Here is a 21901-nt window from a genome sequence, read left to right as displayed (position 1 = left end):
TGGACTCGCCCCTCTAAGGGGCCTCCTCTGGTCTCTGAAGCAGACAGACCAGCAGCCTGTAAACCTGTCTAGTCTTCCATACCATCTGGAGATGTGAGACGAGCAGAGCAGTGAAACACAATGACGGGGGACATGGCGGTAGGGGTCACGGATCCAAGAGAAGGTGAGAAATGTGAGGGGAAAAATATCGCTCAAGCTTTTCTGTCCGTTCGGACAGTTGGTCTGTCTGACTGAACCTTGTGAAGACTCCAGTCACGTCACGTCTCTGACCCACATACACACCTCCTTGGAGGGCCGGTCTGAGAGGGATGGAGGGATGGGGAAAGAGAGGGAGGGAGGGAGGGTGAGAGGGAGGGAGGGAGGGAGGGAGGGTGAGAGGGAGGGAGGGAGGGTGAGAGAGACTGAGAGAAAGAAAGAGAGAAGGGACGAAGTCTGGTCTCAATGTAGGGCATGTTTCTGGAGTCATGGGGAAGAAGGGAGTAAGGAGTGAGCAGACTGACAGACAGACTCTACTCTATCCCTGTCTGAGAGAGCACTCCCCACAGCTACAATCTGTCTCAGACACATGCTGCTGCTGCTGTACCACCACCAACACTCTCACACACCACTACTTTAGTGTAGCTACTTCCTTTAGAAATACACACTTATGCCATGGAGGGAAAAACACATTTCCTCTCACGCAGATCCCAATATGGTCAAAAGACGTCATATGGGATTAAATATTGACAAACTGTGAGAGAGCGTTTTCCGTTACAGTGACAAAGAGAGCAGAGAGTCATGGTAAATGTAGTTTTATGCTGTGGACTTAAACACACATTGACTCCATTGGCAGCATGGTCCTGACATGATACAAAGTAATGGCCTAAACAGAGGACATTGTTAGACCTGGGGCCTTGTGTAGTGTAGCTATATACACGTGATTATTATTTTGGAGTCTAGCTAGGACTGCTATGGCATAGAAAGTCAAGAGCTCAAATACTAAAATATACATCCAGAAATAGAGATAGAAAGGTCAAAGGATAGTAAAGAAATTCAATTTGTGGATTCATTGTGAACGCATGCCTGCACAAGCGACATAAATGGCAATATACAGAATACTCATGCCCTCACACACACGGACAGCATACACGTCAGGCTGAAAAACACACTACATCCACTTTGTACCCCATGGTAGCAGGCATAGTAAGTGCAATAGCTGACACTTCATCTGGGTTTAAGAACAGGACTGTGGGCTTTGGGAAATAATGTTAGGTGATCCAAGCTGTAGTCACATGTCAGGACTTTACCTGCTGTAGACTGGGACTCATTAGTCCTGTCTCACAATCCATATGAACACCTGTTTCAACCACAACAGCCACAGCAGGAACTCATAGAACACACGGTCACACACACACACTCCGTCTCTCCTCACCTGCCACGGGGTATATCCACGTCGTCCTTCCTCCAGCGTAATGAGGGAGGTGGGTCTCCCTGTACCTGACACCTGAGTTCCGCACTCTCCTCCACCAGGACCACCTGGTTCACCGGCCGACGGACAAACGTGGGTCTCTCTGGACAACCACACACACACAGACACACACACACACACACACACACACACACACACACACACACACACACACACACACACACACACACACACACACACACACACACACACACACACACACACACACACACACACACACACACACACACACACACACACACACACACACACACACACACACACACACACACACACACACACACAAGATGAGTCTACAAGCACTCGTAAAACAGGTAGCAAGTGCAGCTATTACAGAAAGCACCAGGGGGTGAGTCTGTCCTTACCGAACACAGAGAGCTGAGCCGTCTCACTGTCTCTCTCCCCCACCATGTTGGTGGCCACACACACATACATCCCTGCATCACTCTTCCTGGTGTTGGAGATGGTCAACTTCCCTCCGCGTACCTGACAGATAGACAGAGACAGCGCAGCAACGTCTAAATCAGACACTCTGTACACGGCTTTCAGTGACGAGAACCGTTGTGACTACTAGCCACGGACTGAAACGGGGTTACGCCCACATCACGCTACCCCAGACGGCGACGGTGGCTAAGTGATTTTGCATGGCTCAGCCATCCCTAATGAGAGTCGACGTAGAGGAGCGTGTCCCGAAAGAAGTGCTGTACTCACCGTGACCCTATCACCTTTGAGGTCCAGACGGGCCTTGTCTTTTCTCCAGAAGGTGGTGGGCTCAGGGTGCCCACGAGGAGGCTGGCACTCCAGGGTGGCAGGCTCCCCCACTGCCACCACCATGTCCTGGGGGTTCTGTCTGAAGTCATCACGCAACACTGGGAGAAACGGAGAGAGAGAGATGGAGGTTAGACTCTTTCTAAACATTTTTGTTTTTACTAGGTTCATTGTGGATATAGTTGATGTAGTGTTTCATCCACTGTGTTAGTAGATAATCCAAGCTGGATGATCAACAACAACAAAAAACAGAGTTCACGGACAACAAGTGTAGAAATACAGTGTAGAAATAACGTTGCACTCTGTCAGTTAGTAGCAGAGTAAAGAAAATAACTGGAGGAGAGCCAGAGCCTAGAGCAGAATTCTAGTCAAACAGGAATTGTGTGGGATGGAGCCAGAGCCCCGAGGTCCTGCTGTCAATCACAGGAAGCTGTGGCAGATGAGATCAGGGGTGTCTCAGTCACAGAGGCCTGGCCAGGTCTACAGAGCCATATGGCTGGGTGGGTTCTGTCACTGTCACACGTCACTCCTCTACTCACTCAGACGAGCCTTTCTTCCACCCCATAGTGACAACCCCACTTAAAACGTTGCACCTTTAGAAAACGCTGAGCGTGATATTCCATTCGGAATGCAATACAAATTTCAAGCCTTCAGGAAGAAAAAGAATACAATTATTGCGCGAACACTCGCACTTAACTTGTCTTAATGGCACTGACTTTGCTAATAGCTACTTTATTGAGGATATGTACTTACTATGACTGTGATATGTGGTTGTCTCACCTAGCTAGCTTAAGATTGAATGCACTGACTGTCGCTCTGGATGAGAGCACCTGCATCTGCTACATGACTCAAATGTAAACATGACCATGTAAGAGCCACATATTCCCGTTGCATTTGTTCCAGCACAGTGAGGAGAAAAGGAAAAAACACAACTGTGGCAGAGAACACATTTTGCTCAGCAAGAAGTGAATTTAGATGCAACCCTGCACACCTCCGAGAAGGTAGAATCCCAACCCAATAGAACGATTCTGAAATGGGCTTCAATTCTCTCGTGGGGCGGGTGGGAAAAATATGGTGCAATGTGAAGATATTTGTATATAAATGACCATAGGGGCCTCATTAAATGCAGTCCTCATTATGTGAGGTGAGAGGGGAGCTAGAGCTGGTGGTGCATCTGGTTTCTGCATCCTAATATTACAAACTGGTCCCGTACATGTAGCTGAAGGCCAACATTTAAACCTTGCCATGATTCAAGCCTCCCGAAATGAGACAACAAGCAGAGATGAAAAGGGATTGAAACTGCATGTGAGCAATAAAATGAGTGATAATGATTTAAAAAGAGAGCAGGTGTTTAGCAAGTGGTTGTTTGTTCTGGCTTTGGTCTCGCAACGTACTCTATCATAAAAGAGGTATGAAAATCTTGCATGATAACATCTGACGATGTTACAATAGCGATGTGCACGCTTAAATGGGACAGACGGCCATGTGTTGTTGTGATTCTGGATGGCCAGATAACTAGGAACAATGACAAGAGGTGAATCGTTTCAGGTAATTGTATCTTATTAGTGATACCAAGTCCTGTTTTGAGGTGTTTTGACTGATGCCATGTTATTCTAATAGGTTTTGTTCTGGATCAAAAAGGGGCTTAAGTGGTGTGCGAGGCAGGGGGCGTGGCACGGGGCGTGGCAGGGGGCGTGGCAATAAATGGGGTCTGGCCGTCAGTACAGCTACATTTGAGACAACACTTCAGAGGCCCCCCCATCTTGGCGTCGTAGAGACATTTTAAGCCAATTTCTTGCAATTCTACACATTTTGCTCATTTTGAATTTTGAATTCTTCCTGACTGTCTAGCTTCTATTTTGGTGATTGTTAGTTCTTAAAGATTATTTAAAAAATATATAGATCCACTCTATTATCTTTTCTACATACTTTATATCATGATTTAGTCATTTTAGTTCTGTCACGCCCTGACTGTAGAGAGCTTTTTATGTCTCTATTTTTGGTTTGGTCAGGGGGTGATTTGGGTGTGCATTCTATGTTCATTTTTCTATGTTATGTATTTCTTTGTGTTTGGCCGGGTATGGTTCTCAATCAGGGACAGCTGTCTATCGTTGGGAATCATACTTAGGTCGCTTTTTTCCCCTCCTTCCGTGTGGGATCTTGTTCTCCGTTTGCGTGCAGTTAGTTTGCACAAGGAAGCTGTTCGGACGCTGTTTTCTTTATTGTTTTGTCTAAAGTTTCACCTCAGTAATAAAGATTACGTGGAACTCAAGGAACGCTGCGCCTTGGTCTCATCCTCCTTCCGACGACACCCGTTACAAGTTCACGCTTAAATCGGTTTTCCATCCCAAACAATGTATTAAATAAATACATTTTAAAAAACACGGCTTGCCCAAGGATTACAATGGCAAATAAATTCCTGGCTAATATAGGCTCACATTCGCTTGCTAGCTAACCAACATCTGTAACAATGTATTTGAGAAACAAGTTCTCATTGTGCAAATGTATTTAGGTTTCCAATAAACATTGGAGACTAAATATAGATGTCACCAATCTAAGCCAGCCCAGTGTGTTTTGCCCCATAGTTGTGCACGCGTCGGCTTTGCTGCTAAACAACCAACCCGTCTATACTGCATGTAGGCCAGTGCTGTAACAGAGTCCAACAACTAGGACTACTACTGGCATTGCTGGCTGTAGAACGGGGTGTTTTATAATATGATCTCTCTTGACACAGGTCTGCTGAACAGTGGCTTGGAGTTTGTTGAATAGTCTATGTGATGAGAACAGCCTGCAGGGGCGTGTCACTTTCTCAACAGCAGTCAGAGGCCTGTCCCATTTCTGTCACACTTGTGACACATAGCCTACACACGTGCACGTGCAGACGTGCACATACACTCACACAGATGCCCGGGTCACGTACTACCAACATTTGCTGATGATGCATTATCAAAAAGAGCCAGAGATGGAGAGCGAGAGAGACAACAGACACCCAATGGGGTCTGGAACAGGGAGGGGGTTATTTGCATTGGGGGATTTTTGAAAAAATAAACAACTTAGCATATCTGTGCCCTAAAAAAGTCATCAGCAATCAGTCAGGAGAAACTTCAGAGTCGAGACGGCGAGCGTGTACCCAGCGTTCCCCAGGGCCATGAGCCCAGAACATTACCTATCATTCCAGCAGCCAGGCAGCGAGGGTCACGAAGGACAGACAACAGACCAAAAGCCACTCACAGAGAGGATGTGGCTGGCGGCAAACAAAGTATATACAGTCATTTCAGTTGTTTATACAATAGACACACGGATCACGTATAAGCCACTGAAGCTCGAGGAGCAAAGAGGAGTAAGGATGCCACTGATTAATAATGGGCACGACACGATACGTAACATCAATCAGCAGGTCACATCCAATTACTGATATTTAAACCACTGATGCCCCAACTTGTATCCTACTCCTTAGGTGTCTGTCTGTCTATGTGACTGGTGACATGTCTCGACCATAACAGTGAGTGCCTCTCCCTTCATAACTTTTAACATTGGGACAGTACATGACATACTCATCTCACAGAGATGTACCGATGTCTCTGTCTTCCATTCGCCTGCGGGTCAGCCAGACAGCCAGCCAGTCACCCTGAATGGCTAACAGTTAAGCAGTAACTACAATCATGTTGCATTAGCATCCCGTCCTTTTGTCATGTAATGTAAATTGAAGATGTAGGTGTCAGCGGATGCTCTCCTCCCATTCCCCATCCCCCCCCCCCCCCCTCTCTCTCTCTCTCTCCGTTCTCCCAATTACAGTAACAGAGCTCCCGCAGACCACACTTCAACATCTATAATTGATGATTGTCTACTCTTCTGTCTCTTTATGCATTCACTTACTTACACACTTCTCCTGCTCCTTCTCCTGCTCCCAACCTTACCTAACCTACTTCTCCCTCACCCACTTAAACTCACCTTCTACTGTACCACAGCAGCTACAGCTGGAGCTGGGAATTCTTGGTTTGTAGCCTTCTATGTCTGAATATACTGTAACATAGAAATATATGGATTGATGGCGTGGTAAATTGCTTTTAATAAATGTTTATAACAAACTGAAGGACTTTTGTTGTAAACTGAAGGAAAAACTTTGTTATAAACTTTATAACTTTGTTATTAACTGAAGGAGAAAAGGCATTTAAAAAGGTCTGATTTAGTACAATTCGATAATGGTCCCGTGTTTGACAATAAGTCAGTCGTTGGGCTCTGATGTCATCTCTTGCCCAGTCATACTGGAAATTACTCAGTGGCCCACAGGCTCTGTGTGTTTCTAGGACTGGACACTGAGAGGATGCCTTCTGCAGTACAGTACAGTACATTGTGGGAGTGGGTGTGTTAGGGGAGGGGGGGGTGCCTGTAATATGTGGTTCTCTCACCTAGCTATCTTAAGATGAATGCACTAATCACTCTGAATAAGAGCGTCTGCTAAATGACTAAAACGACACCATTCTGTATACTTCTGACCCTTCTTTGGACACTGTGTTAACAACCCTCCAGACGAGCTTCAATGCCATACAACTCTTATTCTGTGGCCTCCAATTGCTCTTAAATACAAGTAAACTAAATGCATGCTCTTCAACCGATCGCTGCCTGCACCTGCCCGCCCGTTCAACATCACTACTCTGGACGGTTCTGACAACTACAAATACCTAGGTAAAATCTCCTTCCAGACTCATATCAAACATCTCCAATCCAAAGTTTAATCTAGAATTGGCTTCCTATTTCGCAAACAAAGCATCCTTCACTCATGCTGCCAAACATACCCTTGTAAAACTGACCATCCTACCGATCCTCGACTTCGGCGATGTCATTTACAAAATTGCCTCCAATACCATACTCAATAAATTGGATGCAGTCTATCACAGTGGCATCCGTTTTGTCACCAAAGCGCCATATACTACCCATCACTGCCCATCACTGCGACCTGTACTTTCTCGTTGGCTGGCCCTCGCTTCATACTTGTCGCCAAACCCACTGGCTCCAGGTCATCAACCAGACCCTGCTAGGTAAAGTCCCCTCTTATCTCAGCTCGCTGGTCACCATAGCATCTCCCACCTGTAGCACACGCTCCAGCAGGTATATCTCTCTGGTCACTCCCAAAACCAATTCTTCCTTTGGCCGCCTCTCCTTCCAGTTCTCTGCTGCCAATGACTGGAACGAACTACGAAAATCTCTGAAACTGGAAACACTTATCTCCCTCACTAGCTTTAAGCACTAGCTGTCAGGACAGCTCACAGATTACTGCACCTGTACACAGACCATCTAAAATTTAGCCCAAACAACTACCTCTCCCCTCTACTTTGCACTTTCTTCCACTGCAAATCAACCATTCCTGCGTTTTACTTGCTATATTGTATTTACTTCGCCACCATGGCCTTTTTTCCCCCTTTACCTCCCTTATCTCACCTCATTTGCTCACATTGTATATAGACTCATTTTTCTACTGTATCATTGACTGTATGTTTGTTTTACTCCATGTGTAACTTTGTGTTGTTTGTTGTTATATGTGTCGAACTGCTTTGCTTTATCTTGGCCAGGTCGCAATTGTAAATGAGAACTTGTTCTCAACTTGCCTACCTTGTTAAATAAAGGTGAAATAAATAATAAAAAATGTTTTTTTTAAATGCACAGTTGAAGTCGTAAGTTTACATACACCTTAGCCAACTCCATTTAAACTCAGTTTTTCACAATTCCTGACATTTAATCCTTGTAAGAATTCCATGTCTTAGGTCAGTTAGGATCACCACTTTATTTTAAGAATGTGAAATGTCGGAATAATAGTAGAGAGAATGATTTATTTCAGCTTTTAATTCTTTCATCACATTCTCAGTGGGTCAGAAGTTGACATACACTCAATTAGTATTTGGTAGCATTTCCTTTAAATTGTTTACGTTGGGTCACACATTTCGGGGGGCCTTCCACAAGCTTCCCACAATAAGGTGGGTGAATTTTGGCCCATTCCTACTGACAGAGCTGGTGTAACTGAGTCAGGTTTGTAGGCCTCCTTCTCACACACGCTTTTTAAGTTCTCCCCACAAAGTCCCTATAGGATTGAGGTCAGGGCTTTGTGATGGCCACTCCAATTCTCCCCAATTTTGTGGTATCCAATTGTTTTAGTAGCTATTTTCTTGTCTCATCGCTACAACTCCCTTCGGGATCGGGAGAGACGAAGGTTGAAAGTCATACATCCTCTGAAACACAACCTAACAAAGCCGCACTTCTTCTTAACACAGCGTGCATCCAACCCGGAAGCCAGCCGCACCAATGTGTCGGAGGAAACACTGTGTACCTGGCAAACTTGGTTAGCGCGCACTGCGCCCGGCCTGCCACAGGAGTCGCTGGTGCGCGATGAGACAAGGACATCCCTACCGACCAAGCCCTCCCTAACCCGGATGACGCTAGGCCAATTGTGCGTCGCCCCACAGACCTCCCAGTCGAACCCAGGGACTCTGATGGCACAGCTGGCGCTGCAGTACAGCGCCCTTAACCACTGCGCCACCCGGGAGGCCTCATTGTAGGATTTTTAATGAATTTATTTGCAAATTATGGTGGAAAATAAGTATTTGGTCACCTACAAACAAGCAAGATTTCTGGCTCTCACAGACCTGTAACGTCTTCTTTAAGAGGCTCCTCTGTCCTCCACTCAGTACCTGTATTAATGGCACCTGTTTGAACTTGTTATCAGTATAAAAGACACCTGTCCACAACCTCAAACAGTCACACTCCAAACACCACTAAGGCCAAGACCAAAGAGCTGTCAAAGGACACCAGAAACAAAATTGTAGACCTGCACCAGGCTGGGAAGACTGCATCTGCAATAGGTCAGCAGCTTGGTTTGAAGAAATCAACTGTGGGAGCAATTATTAGGAAATGGAAGACATACAAGACCACTGATAATCTCCCCGATCTGGGGCTCCATGCAAGATCTCACCCCGTGAGGTCAAAATGATCACACGAACGGTGAGCAAAATTCCCAGATCCACACGGGGGGACCTAGTGAATGACCTGAAGACAACTGGGACCAAAGTAACAAAGCCTACCATCAGTAACACACTACGCCGCCAGGGACTCAAATCCTGCAGTGCCAGACGTGTCCCCCTGCTTAAGCCAGTACATGTCCAGGCCCATCTGAAGTTTGCTAGAGAGCATTTGGATGATCCAGAAGAAGATTGGAAGAATGTCATATGGTCAGATGAAACCAAAATATAACTTTTTGGTAAAAACTCAACTCGTCGTGTTTGGAGGACAAAGAATCCTGAGTTGCATCCAAAGAACACCATACCTACTGTGAAGCATGGGGGTGGAAACATCATGCTTTGGGGCTGTTTTTCTACAAAGGGAAAGGAAAGAATGAATGGGGCCATGTATCGTGAGATTTTGAGTGAAAACCTCCTTCCACCAGCAAGGGCATTGAAGATGATACGTAGCTGGGTTTTTCAGCATGACAATGATCCCAAACACACCACCCGGCAATGAAGGAGTGGCTTCGTAAGAAGCATTTCAAGGTCCTGGAGTGGCCTAGCCAGTCTCCAGATCTCAACCCCATAGAAAATCTTTGGAGGTTGAAAGTCTGTGTTGCCCAGCAACAGCCCCAAAACATCACTGCTCTAGAGGAGATCTGCATGGAGGAATGGGCCAAAATACCAGCAACAGTGTGTGAAAACCTTGTGAAGACTTACAGAAAACGTTTGATCTCTGTCATTGCCAACAAACAAAGGGTATATAACAAATTATTGAGATAAACTTTTGTTATTGACCAAATACTTATTTTCCACCATAATTTGCAAATAAATAAATTAAAAATCCTACAATGTGATTTTCTAGATTTTTTTGTCTGTCATGGTTGAAGTGTATCTATGATGAAAATTACAGGCCTCTCTCATCTTTTTAAGTGGGAGAACTTGCACAATTGGTGGCTGACTAAATACTTTTTTACCCCACTGTATGCTTGGGGTCATTGTTCATTTAGAAGACCAATTTGCGACAAAGCTTTAACTTCCTGACTGATGTCTTGAGATGTTGCTTCAATATATCCACATAATTCCCCTCCTCGTGATGCTATCTATTTTGTAAAGTGCATCAGTCCCTCCTGCAGCAAAGCACCCCCACAACATGATGCTGCAACCCCACAACATGATGCTGCAACCCCCATACTTCACAGTTAGGATGGTGTTCTTCGGCTTGCAAGCTTCCCCCTTTATCCTCCAAACATAACGACGGTCATTATGGCCAAACAATTCTATCTTTGTTTCATCAGACCAGAGGACATGACTCCAAAAAGTACGATCTTTGTCCCCATGTGCAGTTGCAAACCTTAGTCTGCCTTTTTGGGGGCAGTTTTGGAGCAGTGGCTTCTTCCTTGCTGAACGGCCTTTCAGTTTATGTCTATATAGGACTCGTTTTACTGTGGATATAAATACTTTTGTACCGGTTTCCTACAGCATCTTCACAAGGTCCTTTTCTGTTGTTCTGGGATTGATTAGCATTTTTCGGACCAAAGTACGTTCATCTCTAGGAGACAGAACGCATCTCCTTCCTGAGCGGTATGATGGATGCGTGGTCCCATGGTGTTTATACTTGCATACTATTGTTTGTACAGATGAACTTGGTATCTTCAGGTATTTGGAAATTGCTCCCAAGCATTTTTGACGAGATCTTGACTGATTTATTTTGATTGGGAAAATTACTTGTGTCATGCACAAAGTAGATGTCCTAACCGACTTTCCAAAACTATAATTTTGAAGAAATTTTAAGGAGTGGTTGAAAAACTAGTTTTAATGACTCCAACCGAAGTGTATGTAAACTTCCGTCTTCAACTGTAGATAGGGAGAGAGCAGAGAGACAGAAACACAGAGAGAGATGGAGATAGAGAGAAAGAAAGATAGAGAGAGTGAAATAGCATAGAGACAGAAACACAGAGAGAGATGGAGACAGAGTGAAAGAAAGATAGAGAGGGTGAAATAGCAGAGAGACAGAAACACAGAGAGAGATGGAGATAGAGAGAAAGAAAGATAGAGTTAAATAGCAGAGACAGAAACACAGAGAGAGATGGAGACAGAGAGAAAGAAATATAGAGAGAGTGAAATAGCAGAGAGACAGAAACACAGAGAGAGATGGAAAGCATGCGCAGACCAGCTGGCTGGTGTGTTTACGGACATATTCAATCGATCCATATCCCAGTCTACTGTTCCCACATGCTTCAAGAGGGCCACCATTTTTCCTGTTCCCAAGAAAGCTAAGGTAACTGAGCTAAACGACTACCGCCCGTAGCACTCACTTCCGTCATCATGAAGTGCATTGAGAGACTAGTCAAGGACCATATCACCTCCACCCTACCTGACACCCTAGACCCACTCCAATTTGCTTACCGCCCAAATAGGTCCACAGACGATGCAATCTCAACCACACTGCACACTGCCCTAACCCATCTGGACAAGAGGATTACCTATGTGAGAATGCTGTTCATCGACTACAGCTCAGAATTTAACACCATAGTACCCTCCAAACTCGCCATCAAGCTCGAGACCAAGGGTCTCGCCCCCCCCACCCCCCCTTTGCGGATGGGTACTGGACTTCCTGACGGGCCGTCCGCAGGTGGTGAGGGTAGGTAACAACATCTCCACCCCGCTGATCCTCAACACTGGGGACCCACAAGGGTGCGTTCTGAGCCCTCTCCTGTACTCCCTGTTCACCCACGACTGCGTGGCCACGCACACCTCCAACTCAATCATCAAGTTTGCGGACGACACAACAGTGGTAGGCTTGATTACCAACAACGACCAACAAGGGCCCTCAGAGTGTGGTGTCAGGAAAATAACCTCACACTCAATGTCAACAAAACTAAGGAGATGATTGTGGACTTCAGGAAACAGCAGAGGGTGCACCCCCCTATCTACATCGATGGAACAGTAGTGGAGAGGGTAGTAAGTTTTAAGTTCCTCGGCGTACACATCACAGACAAACTGAATTGGTCCACCCACACAGACAGCATCGTGAAGAAGGCGCAGAAGCGCCTCTTCAACCTCAGGAGGCTGAAGAAATTCGGCTTGTCACCCACCAAAAGCACTCACAAACTTCTATTTGATGCACAATCGAGAGCATCCTGTCGGGCTGTATCACCGCCTGGTACGGCAACTGCTCCGCCCACAACCGTAAGGCTCTCCAGAGGGTAGTGAGGTCTGCACAACGCATCACCGGGGGCAAACTACCTGCCCTCCAGGACACCTACACCACCCGATGTCACAGGAAAGCCATAAAGATCATCAAGGACAACAACCACCCGAGCCACTGCCTGTTCACCCCGCTATCATCCAGAAGGCAAGGTCAGTACAGGTGCATCAAAGCTGGGATCGAGAGACTGAAAAACAGCTTCTATCTCAAGGCCATCAGACTGTTAAACAGCCACCACTAACATTGAGTGGCTGCTGCCAACACACTGACTCAACTCCAGCCACTTTAATAATGGGAATTGATGGGAATTGATGTAAAATATATCACTAGCCACTTTAAACAATGCTACTTAATATAATGTTTACATACCCTACATTATTTATCTCATATGTATACGTATATACTGTACTCTATATCATCTACTGCATCTTTATGTAATACATGTATCACTAGCCACTTTAAACTATGCCACTTTGTTTACATACTCATCTCATATGTATATACTGTACTCGATACCATCTACTGCATCTTGCCTATGCCGCTCTGTACCATCACTCATTCATATATCTTTATGTACATATTCTTTATCCCTTTACACTTGTGTGTATAAGGTAGTAGTTTTGGAATTGTTAGCTAGATTACTCGTTGGTTATTACTGCATTGTCCGAACTAGAAGCACAAGCATTTCGCTACACTCGCATTTGCATCTGCTAACCATGTGTATGTGACAAATAAAATTGGATTTGATTTGATTTGAGATAGAGAGAAAGAAAGATAGAGAGAGTGAAATAGCAGATAGACAGAAACACAGAGAGAGACGGAGACAGAGAGAAAGAAAGATAGAGAGAAAGAAAGATAGAGAGAGACAGAAACACAGAGAGAGACAGAAACACAGAGAGAGACGGAGACAGAGAGAAAGAAAGATAGAGAGAAAGAAAGATAGAGAGAGTGAAATAGCAGAGAGAGACAGAAACACAGAGAGAGACGGAGACAGAGAGAAAGAAAGATAGAGAGAAAGAAAGATAGAGAGAGTGAAATAGCAGAGAGAGTCTGAAGTTGGTTTTTATTTCGCAGAGTGGTCGCGAGCATCATAAAACCTTCCAGCAATATTGTGAGAATGTTATGCATCAGCGGGAGTGTGAGTCAGGGATCTGAATCCTGCCTTTTATCCGCCTTGTTTCACTAAAGCAGCTGTAGCCTGGGGAGCAGGGCTTTATTATATGCACTTGTCTTCCTTCGCTGAGATCACACAGCGCGGTGTTGCAAAAGGTTGCTCAACCATAATGGAAAGAACTTGATAATGCAAAATAATGTCCCTAAACGTGCGTGTGTTCTCACTAAGCTCGGGTTTAAATACCAACTAAACTGTTCAGCTTATCAGAGTAGGTGTGTAAGAGAAACAATGAGAGACAGAGAGAAGCAGAGGGAGCGCGCGTGTAAATCCCAGAGAAAAATATGGCTGCCACTCATCTTCTCCAATATGCCTGCTGCTCTCTCCTCTCTTCTCACTGACAAATGATAAAACAGCAAACAGGCAGATGAAACTGCATGAAATTCAGCATTTCTCTCCATCGGTCCAATTCTGCTGGGAGGTAATTTAAAAAAAAAGTGGTGTCAGAGAGAAGCAACAAAATGCCTGGGAACCATCTGTGCCTCGAAACCATCCAGCGTGTTCAAACAGTAGCGAGCAGAGCTGCCTAGCTAACAGAGAGCGGAGTGGGGAGGAATATTCAGAGCTTTGTTTACTGCCGGGCTACGATTACATTCTTTCTGCTGGACACATGCAGATGGCACACGGCGTGTATATGTTTAGAGCTATAGAATGTAAACAGGTGGAGGATGGGGCTGCAGTAAACATGTTCCCATTTGCAACGGCCGCCATTCAGGGCAAAGAGAAAGCTTATTAATATGGTAATGCCATTGCTATCACACCAATCCATAATCACACTTCTGCATACACACACGTCCTTTTGGTTGTTTCATTGAAGAGCGGGATAACGTGACCTTTGACTGGGGAATCGGCAGAAAGGTAAGCAGGGGGAACAGGGGAAACAGGGGGAACAGGAGAAACAATCTCAGGGCATGGGTCTACGGGAGAATAGCACATAGTGTACAGCACGGGGTACCTTTAGGCATACTGGTAGACACAATCTACAAACCCCTCCACTACACATTGAAGAACGATGGTGGGTAATATAATAATAATGTGCCAGTGTTGGTGAAATACCAGCTGCTAATAAGGCCACTACCACCAACCTTCTGTGCCAAGGGAAAGCATGGCATCAAAACATTTACATTACATTTACATTTAAGTCATTTAGCAGACGCTCTTATCCAGAGCGACTTACAAATTGGTGCATTCACCTTATGACATCCAGTGGAACAGCCACTTTACAATAGTGCATCTACATATTTTAAGGGGGGGTGAGAAGGATTACTTTATCCTATCCTAGGTATTCCTTAAAGAGGTGGGGTTTCAGGTGTCTCCGGAAGGTGGTGATTGATTCCGCTGTCCTGGCGTCGTGAGGGAGTTTGTTCCACCATTGGGGAGCCAGAGCAGCGAACAGTTTTGACTGGGCTGAGCGGGAACTGTACTTCCTCAGTGGTAGGGAGGCGAGCAGGCCAGAGGTGGATGAACGCAGTGCCCTTATTTGGGTGTAGGGCCTGATCAGAGCCTGGAGGTACTGAGGTGCCGTTCCCCTCACAGCTCCGTAGGCAAGCACCATGGTCTTGTAGCGAATGCGAGCTTCAACTGGAAGCCAGTGGAGAGAGTGGAGGAGCGGGGTGACGTGAGAGAACTTGGGAAGGTTGAACACCAGACGGGCTGCGGCGTTCTGGATGAGTTGTAGGGGTTTAATGGCACAGGCAGGGAGCCCAGCCAACAGCGAGTTGCAGTAATCCAGACGGGAGATGACAAGTGCCTGGATTAGGACCTGTGCCGCTTCCTGTGTGAGGCAGGGTCGTACTCTGCGGATGTTGTAGAGCATGAACCTACAGGAACGGGCCACCGCCTTGATGTTAGTTGAGAACGACAGGGTGTTGTCCAGGATCACGCCAAGGTTCTTAGCGCTCTGGGAGGAGGACACAATGGAGTTGTCAACCGTGATGGCGAGATCATGGAACGGGCAGTCCTTCCCCGGGAGGAAGAGCAGCTCCGTCTTGCCGAAGTTCAGCTTGAGGTGGTGATCCGTCATCCACACTGATATGTCTGCCAGACATGCAGAGATGCGATTCGCCACCTGGTCATCAGAAGGGGGAAAAGAGAAGATTAATTGTGTGTCGTCTGCATAGCAATGATAGGAGAGACCATGTGAGGTTATGACAGAGCCAAGTGACTTGGTGTATAGCGAGAATAGGAGAGGGCCTAGAACAGAGCCCTGGGGGACACCAGTGGTGAGAGCGCATGGTGAGGAGACAGATTCTCGCCACGCCACCTGGTAGGAGCGACCTGTCAGGTAGGACGCAATCCAAGCGTGGGCCACGCCGGAGATGCCCAACTCGGAGAGGGTGGAGAGGAGGATCTGATGGTTCACAGTATCGAAGGCAGCCGATAGGTCTAGAAGGATGAGAGCAGAGGAGAGAGAGTTAGCTTTAGCGGTGCGGAGCGCCTCCGTGATACAGAGAAGAGCAGTCTCAGTTGAATGACTAGTCTTGAAACCTGACTGATTTGGATCAAGAAGGTCATTCTGAGAGAGATAGCGGGAGAGCTGACCAAGGACGGCACGTTCAAGAGTTTTGGAGAGAAAAGAAAGAAGGGATACTGGTCTGTAGTTGTTGACATCGGAGGGATCGAGTGTAGGTTTTTTCAGAAGGGGTGCAACTCTCGCTCTCTTGAAGACGGAAGGGACGTAGCCAGCGGTCAGGGATAAGTTGATGAGCGAGGTGAGGTAAGGGAGAAGGTCTCCGGAAATGGTCTGGAGAAGAGAGGATGGGATAGGGTCAAGCGGGCAGGTTGTTGGGCGGCCGGCCGTCACAAGACGCGAGATTTCATCTGGAGAGAGAGGGGAGAAAGAGGTCAGAGCACAGGGTAGTGCACTGTGAGCAGAACCAGCGGTGTCATTTGACTTAGCAAACGAGGATCGGATGTCGTCGACCTTCTTTTCAAAATGGTTGACGAAGTCATCTGCAGAGAGGGAGGAGGGGGGAGGGGGAGGAGGATTCAGGAGGGAGGAGAAGGTGGCAAAGAGCTTCCTAGGGTTAGAGGCAGATGCTTGGAATTTAGAGTGGTAGAAAGTGGCTTTAGCAGCAGAGACAGAGGAGGAAAATGTAGAGAGGAGGGAGTGAAAGGATGCCAGGTCCGCAGGGAGGCGAGTTTTCCTCCATTTCCGCTCGGCTGCCCGGAGCCCTGTTCTGTGAGCTCGCAATGAGTCGTCAAGCCACGGAGCGGGAGGGGAGGACCGAGCCGGCCTGGAAGATAGGGGACATAGAGAGTCAAAGGATGCAGAAAGGGAGGAGAGGAGGGTTGAGGAGGCAGAATCAGGAGATAGGTTGGAGAAGGTTTGAGCAGAGGGAAGAGATGATAGGATGGAAGAGGAGAGAGTAGCGGGGGAGAGAGAGCGAAGGTTGGGACGGCGCGATACCATCCGAGTAGGGGCAGTGTGGGAAGTGTTGGATGAGAGCGAGAGGGAAAAGGATACAAGGTAGTGGTCGGAGACTTGGAGGGGAGTTGCAATGAGGTTAGTGGAAAAACAGCATCTAGTAAAGATGAGGTCGAGCGTATTGCCTGCCTTGTGAGTAGGGGGGGAAGGTGAGAGGGTGAGGTCAAAAGAGGAGAGGAGTGGAAAGAAGGAGGCAGAGAGGAATGAGTCAAAGGTAGACGTGGGGAGGTTAAAGTCACCCAGTTGAACTTGAAAAATGATAAGGATGTTAAGCTTGAAAGGGCTGGTAACTGTGACAGCATGAAATTCAAAGGAGGCGATAGACAGATGGGTAAGGGGAGAAAGAGAGAATGACCACTTGGGAGAGATAAGGATCCCGATGCCACCACCCCGCTGACCAGAAGCTCTCGGGGTGTGCGAGAACACGTGGGCGGACGAAGAGAGAGCAGTAGGAGTAGCAGTGTTATCTGTGGTGATCCATGTTTCTGTCAGTGCCAAGAAGTCGAGGGACTGGAGGGAGGCATAGGCTGAGATGAACTCTGCCTTGTTGGCTGCAGATCGGCAGTTCCAGAGGCTACCGGAGACCTGGAACTCCACGTGGGTCGTGCGCGCTGGGATCACCAGATTAGGGTGGCAGCGGCCACGCGGTGTGGAGCGTTTGTATGGTCTGTGCAGAGAGGAGAGAACAGGGATAGACAGACACATAGTTGACAGGCTACAGAAGAGGCTACGCTAATGCAAGGAGATTGGAATGACAAGTGGACTACACGTCTCAAATGTTCAGAAAGTTAAGCTTACGTAGCAAGAATCTTATTGACTAAAATGATTAAAATGATACAGTACTGCTGAAGTAGGCTAGCTGGCAGTGGCTGCGTTGTTGACTTTGTAGGCTAGCTGGCAGTGGCTGCGTTGTTGACACTACACTAATCAAGTTGTTCCGTTGAGTGTAATAGTTTCTACAGTGCTGCTATCGGGGGCTAGCTGGCTAGCTAGCAGTGTTGATTACGTTACGTTGCGTTAAAAGAACGACAACAATTATCTTTGATACACAGACGGCTATGTAGCTAGCTATGTAGCTAGCTACGATCAAACAAATCAAACCGTTGTGCTGTAATGAAATGAAATGAAAAATGTGATACTACCTGTGGAGCGAAGCGGAATGCGACCGGGTTGTTGAGTGCGGAAGTTCTATTCAGTAGACGTTGGCTAGCTGTTGGCTAGCTAGCAGTGTCTCCTACGTTAAGGACGACAAATAGCTGGCTAGCTAACCTCAGTAAATTAAGATAATCACTCTAAGACTACACGCTCTAAACTACACAATTATCTTGGATACGAAGACAGCAAAGACAACTATGTAGCTAGCTAACACTACACTAATCAAGTCGTTCAGTTGAGTGTAATAGTTTCTACAGTGCTGCTATTCGGTAGACGGTGGACGTATGCTAGCTGGCTAGCTGCTGGGCAGATAGCAGTGTAGACTACGTTAGGACGACGAAATACAAGTTGCAATAGAAGTGCTGACTGTTTCACTATGTTGTCCTCTTTCTTTTCCTTTTTCTTCTGTCCTTCTTTTGTCCTTATTTTGTCTTCCTTTCTTCTGTTAACTAGATATTTTTTGTTGTTATTCTTTGTAAGCTAGCTAGCTTCTTCCAGGAGAGTCCCTAGCAACTGCTTAGCAACAAGTAAACAATTCTGCTAGCAATTCAGCTAGCTAAGATAACTGTACAATTTTATGAAAAATAGTTAATTTTTCAAAAGCCTGTCTTTTTGGTTTGTTCCTTGTTTTGTCTTCTATTGAGTCTTGCAGTTTTCTCTTGATTTTTTTGATGTACTTCACTCTAAAAAACCATTTAAATCTCAATATATACAGGAGCTCATTTTTCAGCAGCTGCTCAATTTAGAACTCCGGAACATAGGCAAGTCCAGTGCCATGCGAGTGAGGAGGGGGAAGGCGTGACGGCTAGAGAGTTGAAACAGGTGTGTTCTGCCCCCCCCCCCCCACAGGCGCTACTGAGCCCCTGGAAGCAGCTTACAGTACCCATTAGGATTATTCACCCCAAATCCATGTTAATCACATTTGGGCACACGGTAGCCCACTGCTGCCACTGCCACCCACCATATTCATCAGGACTGTAGACGGAGACGTGGTCTGGGGGACGGTTTGGGGTCAAAAGTAGCATTGGGGGGACAGCATCACTAGTCTCCCACATATAAACAAAGTCCAACACCCAGAGAGTATAGACACATGAAACCATCCCCGCATAGCTCCCTGCACAGCTCCCTGCACAGAGCACCTGGGCAGATAAAGATGGACTATCAATCAGAGGCCTGACTGCAGTGCCACCTCAGCAAATGGCATCAATTCTTTACGGATGACAGTTCTACAGACAGATAGGCATGGGGAATCAGTCAAAGCTTTCCGATGATAGCTCATCAGAGGGGGATCACAACGAGTCTCCTCTGACGGAGGACATTCGGTCGCCCCTACACACTGCATACACAGACCTCACACACACACACACGCACGTCACGCACTCCACATACACACTACACTCCACTGTAACATGTTCCAAAGGGCCTCTGTGTCAAACATTACTTCCCATTCAGCTGTGTGTGCTGGCACTGAGAGGGATCTGAGAGGGAGCGGGAGTGAAAGAGAGAGGAAGGAGAGCAGAAAAAGAGGAAAACATAAGCGCTCATCCCACAAGAGGCCTTTGTGTGGCAGACTTCCAGGAATAAGGTTTAATCAGTTTTCCCTTCTTCTTCTGTCAGTCTTCTGCCTTCTCTTACACACACACACACACACACACACACACACACACACACACACACACACACACACACACACACACACACACACACACACACACACACACACACACACACACGTAAGAACACACACACATAACAACACACACACACACACATGCATAACACACATTCATATCACACACACAACACACACACACACACATAACAACACACACACATGCATAACACACACATGCATAACACAGACATGCATAACACACACGCATACACACATACACACACACACACACACACACACACACACACACACACACACACACACACACACACACACACACACACACACACACACACACACACACACACACACACACACACACACACACACACACACACACACACACACACACACACACACACACACACACACAAATCCCCGTCTCTCCCGACAGCAGCAGTAATTGTGCCTGCAGTCTCTCGTCCTCCATGACTCTCTCTAACTCTTCTGACAAAGCATCTTGTTTATTTATTCACAAACCGCAGCATTAATCTCTCAACCTAACCATCACTCTCTCCTCCTCCACAATCTTTCTGCCACCGCTTTCACAATCTATCCTTCCATCTCTTCCACACTATCTCTCTAAAACCCTCACTCCCCATCTCTTTATCCATCTCCCCCTGAAGGGTAGAAAAGAAAATACTCTGTAAAAGAAGCCTGTTAATGTTTTATTTTTTGAGGTTTATCCTAAGCCTGCAATCGTAATAGAAAACCGTTAAAGTAAATTCAGATATAGCAGGTCATTACCAGAGCTGTGTGAAATGAACCTCAGAGGACAGAGGACAGCGTATACGTGACGTGATGCTGAGCAAAATAACAGTAAATACCAGGCTGGCTGATCCCAGCACAGCTGGAGGTCTCAGCACCTCTAATCCTGGCTCTGACTCAGCCCACAGCCCACTGGCCCAGGGACAGCTGAGTGACAGGACAGGGGCCACACCTCACTGCCAACTGGGCAAAAGACAGCAGACTGGCCCTTTTAGAGACGTGTTAAGCTGTGTGTCTGTAGGGCTCTGTGTGGTATTGGGTCAAACAGGGACCAGACCTTCCACTAACAGACTTTCCAGTAACTGTAGGGTGTCAATCACTTTGGACTGACAGTTTGGGACAAACAAGTTCAAGTTCAACTTGAACTAACAAACACAGTAATTCCAGTCCTATTATTAAACAATGATGTGGTTATTCAGCAGATCTTTCAGCTGACACAGTCCTGCCTTGTTGCACTACTGCAGCTAATACCATCATTCTGTTGACAGTTGTAATGTCATGTCCTGTGAAGTCCGATTCATGTTGATGTGGCCACAGACTGAACACTGTACTGGTGGTGGCAGTCAAAGGACCGGCTGTCACATCAAACCACAGTGCTCTGATACAATCGTCTAGCAATCTGGCCATCCCAGAGACAGACAGACAGCACATCAATGGCTGGTCAGAGCTCTAGCATATGGCTGACAGCGAGCCCAACAGCAGGACGACCGACTGCCTGAGCGCCCCACTGCCCGGCCGGCTGACCGCTGGTCTAACTGGGGACAGATCCGAGGATTAGCTTTTGCTCTTCATTCATTAGATTTCCTGGGGTCATCTGACTGACCAGGGCTAAGGACCCGAGGTGGAGAGGAAAGGGTTAATGCCAATGCTAGTCTATACACTGTAGATGATACATCCAGCTAGTAGTAGAGACTAAACATTGGTGCCTTAACAATATACCTGACCACACAGCCACATCCAGAGATCAGCACGGACACACACATTCTTTATCGATATAGCTCCTTCGTAGGCTCTCCACCCTAAGAAATCAGACACAGTTGATTCTATTGTCTGCTGTTTTATCTTATTATTCCATCAAGGTGAATCTCTTCCAAATCTTTTATTGCCTTCACCATCGCCCGCGGTCAGACTCTGGTCCTGGCACTGCTATAACTGACACGCAGTGATTGATCACAGAAATCTCACCATCAGCAGAGAGAGAGAGAGAGAGAGAAAGAGAGAGAAAGAAAGAGAGCGAGAAAGAGAGGAGAAATAAATAAGGAAGGG

At 46.6% G+C, this 21901-nt stretch overlaps 1 protein-coding gene across 8 annotated transcripts in view; it reads right to left on the bottom strand.

Moving 5' to 3' along the window:
• Nucleotides 1–21901, bottom strand: part of LOC124008291 (roundabout homolog 2-like) — a 203116-nt gene that overhangs the window by 57648 nt on the left and 123567 nt on the right. For all 8 annotated transcript variants that reach the window (XM_046319451.1, XM_046319458.1, XM_046319475.1 and 5 more), the window contains exons 3-5: nucleotides 2180–2337; nucleotides 1834–1954; nucleotides 1412–1550 (exon numbers count right to left, since the gene is read on the bottom strand). In XM_046319451.1, the coding sequence (XP_046175407.1) occupies nucleotides 1412–1550; nucleotides 1834–1954; nucleotides 2180–2337 (418 nt within the window). The remainder of the gene's footprint in view (nucleotides 1–1411; nucleotides 1551–1833; nucleotides 1955–2179; nucleotides 2338–21901) is intronic.

This window comes from Oncorhynchus gorbuscha, linkage group LG02, assembly GCF_021184085.1.
Source record: "Oncorhynchus gorbuscha isolate QuinsamMale2020 ecotype Even-year linkage group LG02, OgorEven_v1.0, whole genome shotgun sequence".
NCBI classification, from domain to species: Eukaryota; Metazoa; Chordata; class Actinopteri; order Salmoniformes; family Salmonidae; genus Oncorhynchus; species Oncorhynchus gorbuscha.
Note: the sequence above shows the minus strand (reverse complement) of the source record. Positions and strands in the feature narration are given on the sequence as shown.